The sequence below is a fragment of the Lolium rigidum genome, chromosome 3, assembly GCF_022539505.1.
Source record: "Lolium rigidum isolate FL_2022 chromosome 3, APGP_CSIRO_Lrig_0.1, whole genome shotgun sequence".
Taxonomy (NCBI): domain Eukaryota; kingdom Viridiplantae; phylum Streptophyta; class Magnoliopsida; order Poales; family Poaceae; genus Lolium; species Lolium rigidum.
In genome coordinates, this window is record NC_061510.1 from 367,650,214 (window position 1) to 367,656,140 (window position 5,927).

The 5,927-nt window shown below is 45.9% G+C and overlaps 1 protein-coding gene across 1 annotated transcript; it reads right to left on the minus strand.

The window, feature by feature from the left end:
• Positions 1 to 1,849: 1,849 nt before the first annotated feature.
• On the minus strand, positions 1,850 to 3,496 carry LOC124700492 (AAA-ATPase At3g28510-like). Its single transcript, XM_047232616.1, has one exon. The coding sequence runs from the start codon at positions 3,494 to 3,496 to the stop codon at positions 2,015 to 2,017; it is 1,482 nt and encodes a 493-aa protein (XP_047088572.1). The 3' UTR covers positions 1,850 to 2,014.
• Positions 3,497 to 5,927: the final 2,431 nt, after the last annotated feature.

The following is a 5,927-nucleotide window of genomic DNA, read 5'->3' on the forward strand; positions in this document are numbered from 1 at the left end:
TTAGTCACATTCTTTTAGGGTTTTGTGTAACTCATAATTCAAAGTATTTTTAATCAAAAATTCACGGGTTCATATAAATCATCTTTATGTATTTGTACAAAAGATCATAATATTTGAAACTTTTAAATATCCTTTTGTTTTTTTAACACCGAGATCATTTGATCTAGGGTACCAAAACGTCGTACTCGGATTGTAAGTAAATATAGATACTTATTTCATAGGGTGGTTAAGTTATTCTCTATTCCTAACTAATTCATGAGTAATCTACTTGCATAATGCCTTGAGTACGCTACCGACTGCTTCCTAGCAATTCGGATGTTTCGATAGTGAAACACTCGTTCTGGGTTTCCCGTTTATGTTCCAACTCGCCATCTCCTTGCTTCCACATTCCATTTTAATTATGAGCTATGTACTAGTATTTCTCTGCATGCAGCTTAGTCTACTCTCCGTGCTGGAGCCAATGTTGTTGTTTTTACGGAGGACCAATGTTGTTGTTGATGCAGCGATGAGCATCTTACTTTTTGTGCCACCCTCATTAGGAATTTCTTCTCTTGGAGATAGCCACCATCAAGACGACTCTCGATAGTACTGATATCTGTTGCTGGTTACCTGCTTTTGAAGCTCAACATCGGGATGCTTTCCTGCTACCCGACCCCGTTATCTGTGGATGAAAGATGTGTTGGTTGCTCGTTTGAGTTCATTTTCTCTTGTAAATATATGTTAGACCTCTCGAGTCGTACACTAGCACACTAGTAGAAAATGGGGCATTAGCACCGGTTGGTAAGGGTCTTTTTTTACCGGTTGCTCAACCGGTGCAAAACATCCGGTGCTAAAGCCCCCTCCCCTCTTAGCACCGGTTCAGCTACGAACTGGTGCTAAAGGGGCACCACATGGCGGCTGCCGAGCGCCCGGGCGAGAGGACCCTGTTGAATTCTCACGATCATTTTGATATATTATACGTTTTTTTTCCGACGTCGTATGCAAAAGTTAATGCCATTTTACCTTTTCCTAAACTTTTTATACACAAAAAGTCGAAATTCAAATTTATTAATTTTTCCTAATAGTAGGTTGCGTAACATACATGAATCTCAAAAGATTTTATTTTTTAGATTTTCTACCATTTTATTTTGTATTTTACAGAGCTAAAAAAGAGATGGGGGGGGGGGGGGGGGGGTTGGAGGTGCATGGGAAGCATGAAAGCATTTTTACACGCACGAACTTGTGCTAAAACTCTGGCCTCTCGAACGGTGCTAATGCACTCTTTAGTCTGGGTTCGTTGTCTTACCGGTGCTAAAACTCCAGGTAGCTTTGAACAAAAGCCTCTTTTCCTACTAGTGGCAATAGGTGCTGTTTCCTTTATGTTCAGCTGTTGTTATACTCTGGGATGTTGTTGCACTGTTTCCATTATCGTTTATAATGGAAATTGATCTTGTCAAGATCGCTTGGAAAATGTACTACTATTTCTGCTAAGCGATCAATGGAAAGTGGCTAGCCGGTTCAAAAAAAAATCTGTTATGCACATGAGAGGTGGATCCTTCGGTGTGTGAGAGATGAGGACGGACGAAGTATTTATAGTGACACTTTCTTTTGCATTTGAAATGTCTTCCCTTTCCAGCTCAGTCGGGCTCTGTATCCAGCATACCACGCACCACGGTTGGGTCACGATCGTCTTGTCTACCAATGGATATCAGGGTTCAAACCATCTCTTTCAGCAACACAGAAAAAAATACTATTAAATAAGTTACAAGTATGTTGATCGAAATAAACTTCCGGAAACTTAGAATATACAAACGCCGTAAGAAAAGCTTGATGATATCAAATGAGCAGACCTAGACAACGTACACGAACATTTTCGATTCTGAACATCAAGACCTAGCATTAATTTCCTGCCAAATTAAACCCCATGAGGAAAATCTCGTTATTCTAACCCATCATCACTAGCTAGATAGCACTCCATGGATGACAACAACGGATCCTGAGCGTTTTCGATCCTGAGCTACTGCCACACACTCACTCACTCACTCTTGCCCGGCAAGGCAGCAACTGCTCCCCCGTCTTCTTCCTCCGGCTGCTGGTCCTTGCCTCGTCCGTTGGCCTTGTCCTCCTTGGCCTTCTCCAGCGCCGCCACCAACCCTCTGAGGCAGGAGTCAGCATCGTCGTCGATGCTCTTGGGCGTGAGGTTCTCGGCGACGTCGGCCGGCGTCATGTCCACCTCCTGCAATAGCGCGCCCACGGTGGCGAACAGCTCGTGCTCCTGGACTCCAAGATAGGTGCTGGCCAGGAACTCGAAGGCGGGGGCACCGCAGTAGGACATCTCAATGTGCTTGTCCATCCGGCCCCGCCGTATGAGCGCCGGGTCCAGCTTCTCGAGGTGGTTGGTGGTGAACACGATGATCCGCTCGCCGCCACAAGCCGACCACAGCCCGTCGATGAAGTTGAGCAGGCCGGAGAGCGTGACCTTACTTCTGGTGTCCTTCTTGCCATCGCTGTCGGCCTTGGCAGCCTTGTTGTCTTCCTCAGAATCCTTCTTCTTGCCACGGGCGCCAGTGAGGTCGAGGGAGCAGTCGATGTCCTCGATGACAATGATGGACTTGCTTTTGGTCTGGATGAAGAGCTTGCGGAGCTCGGTGTTGGAGTGGACGGAGGTGAGCTCGATGTCGTAGACGTCGTAGTCGAGGTGGTTGGCCATGGCGGCGATCATGGCCGACTTGCCCGTCCCCGGCGGGCCGTGCAGGAGGTACCCACGCTTCCACGCCTTGCCGACGCGCGCGTAGTAGTCCTTGCCGTTCTTGAACGTGTCGAGGTCGTCCACGATCTCCTTCTTCTTGGCCGGGTCCATGGCGAGCGTGGCGAAGGTCTTGGGGTGCTCGAACGTCACGTGCGTCCACTCGTGGCTGGAGATGTTGGTGGAGAGCTTCCGGCGGCGGTTCTTGACCATGACAGCGCGGCCCTCGCGTCGGACGCGTGGGAGGTAGGTGTTGAGGACGACGTCGCGGTGGCGGTCGAGGAAGAAGAGCCGGTAGTAGTGACGGCTCTCCTGGTTGCCGCCGCCCCAGCGCCAGTCCTGCTGCTGTGGGGGCGCCTTGGAGTAGGCCCACCAGAAGACCGTGCCACCGCCCTCCCCGGGCAGCAGCACGTCGGCCACCTCCTCGCCGTCGACCATGCTGAGCATGAGGCGGTCCGCACCCTTGGCGCCCTCGGCGCGGAGGTGGCGCGCGTCGCGGGAGGTGGTGTCGGCAAGGTAGGCCTTGACCTCCTCGTATGCCTCGGCGCGGCGCATCCGGCCGCCGCCGTCGTACTCGGCGACGGTGACGGAGAGGTAGGGGTCGACGATGGCGGCGAAGCGGCGCGCGTGCCTGCCGATGCAGCGCTTGAGGAAGTGCTGCGGCAGCTGCAGGCGCTGCAGGTTCTGCCACACCACCGTCCACAGCACCGCGATCAGGCTCAGCACCACGCCGGAGTTCAGCCCGACCCACGGTGCTCCCGCCGACTCCATCATGTCCGCGCTAGCTTCTCCGTACGTGCTTGGAATGAAACGAAATGAAATCTCAGGTGGTATGCTTATGATCGAGGCAGGCATGTCTACTTATAGAGTGGCGTGTTTCTTGGGGGCGAAATAGCTGATCGGACAGGCGGCCGACACGTAAAATCAGCATTTTGGGCACGGACAAAATGGACGCGCGCACTTTATTAGCGACGAGCGCACTTTATTAGCGACGAGGGCAATGCCGTCATGGGCGATTTTTGTTTCTGCGACGTCGCCGTCAGCCGCCGTGAGGCCATCGTGGCACGGTGCGCGATCGATCAGCTGCCTGCTGCAAAGTTAGAGTGAACGAGACGACGATTATATGGGGAAAAGATTCCGGTGATACAGCGACGTTTTTGGACGGTCTCTCCTCTCAGTCTCGTCTCGCTATTTTGGAATTAGCCGCCAGTGATAACATGATATGATGGTGGTGACGAGGACCGTCCTGTAGAAGCATGCACAATGCAATGGACAAATTACAGGGACCACCATCGTGGCACGCACCAGCGGGAAGGAGTGCGATGGTGCCTCATCAGGTCGGTGCCTATCACCCACCGCACACCTCTGATATGTATTTGGCCGGGCTTTTTTTTTTGGAACTAGCGAGGTGGCCCTCACAAATGTGATGCATGGCATCATCTTTAGTATGACAATATTCATTTGTTTCTATATACTGGTTTTCCCTTTCTATTACCTTCTATATTACAAAATACACAACATATTCGATACAGAGATATTTTGAATATAAGCTGTTTTATAATTGTGTATATGACTATATTACTACGAAATAAACAATAAAATTCAATTATTTGAACGAAATATCTTATGATGTCGACTTCTCAACAAAATCTCATGATATTTCTTCTTTATTTTTCATTGTTTTGATACTCTAAATGTCACAGTAGAGGGGAAGTGACCTTATGATCTTGACATCGTTACTTCGATATTTCCGGTGACAAACTTTTTCATGAAAGTACTTCGCTCATTAAAAAGAATATGGCATTCAGATTTTGAACAAATGCAACTATGCATATGAAAATAATTATGGCTTCTTGTAAAATTATTTTGAGTGATGAATGTAATGCAAACTTATTATTAAAATAGGAAATCTTTGATTATCGGCCAAATAGATATGTTCGACATCTCACTTTCTGAGGATGTATTTTGGAGCTTAATAGAATCAGAGTGTATATGTATCTGTACCTATTTTCAATATTCAATCAAATTATTTGGTACTAATGGCCAAAGAAATTGAGGACCGTGAAATTAAATATTTAACAAACTTTCCGAATTGAAATATACATATTAGATAGATCCAAAAAACAGTAAGCGGAATCTAATTCAAACGAAAATTAAAGTACTAACTGAGATATATTACCCACCGCGAGAGACTTTATGTTTTTACTTCTAGGGGCTAAATTTTTGAATCTTGGAATCAAAATTTGCATTGGCATGCAATAAAAGTATTTTTTTCTTACATCCTGTCAGAAAACGTGGCTATAAATACCTAAACTTGAGAACGAAATCATCAGGGGTATCTACTTGAAACATGTACCTTAATATTCAATGAAAAACTTATTAATGAAGTTTGTACAAACACGCATGGACGTGGGTGTTTACGCATCGTTGATTTATTTTTCGAGATTCCCGCTCACTGTGGTAGATGAAAAAGTAGCGCTCTCTCTCTCCTCCTTTTATTCGAATCTCAAAACAAAACGGACTGTGACACGAAAACCGCCACACCCATGTGTGCAAGTCTAAAAGTATTTCCGAAAAACTTATATACCATGTACGCACAAACTTCAGCTCTTCAAATTACCTTAATTTTCTTGCTATAATTTATAATTCCTACATGCGCTAAACTTCAGATCTTTATAATCTTGTAATTTGTGGAGACATCAACTTTGCATGAAGGGTGATTTTTTTCCACCATAACCATATGAAAGGTCGATGCACGTGTATTCTTTGTTTGGCTAATTTCCCACGATGGCACGAGGAATACTTATGGATTGTTGCCTGGTTGATTTTCTTTGATGATTTTCTGTCGTTGGCAGTCTGTTTTACCCATGGCAGCGGGATGAATAATGATGTATAGTTTCCCCGCTGATTTTCTCATGATGGAAGTCACACTACAATGTGCCAAGGCTAGGGCACGAATGGATGCGCAGTCGGCGCTAAAAAATGCACTGATAGGAAGAAATAGGTTTAACCGATCAAAGGTATAATAACTCGTTTCAACAAAGTTGTAAAAGTCTAACGTTATAATATATCATTTTTTAAAAGTGTGTGAAATCGACGGTTGGATGATTTTCCTTTTTTCTCTTTATATAATGTTGTAATCAGCGTAGATTACATCGTTATTGCTTAATTACAATTATGTAGGTACAACAATTTCCATCCC

Bases quoted from the DNA above. Each gene is read 5' to 3' on its own strand.
- LOC124700492 (XM_047232616.1), bottom strand. From the start codon at position 3,496: ATGGAGTCGGCGGGAGCACCGTGGGTCGGGCTGAACTCCGGCGTGGTG.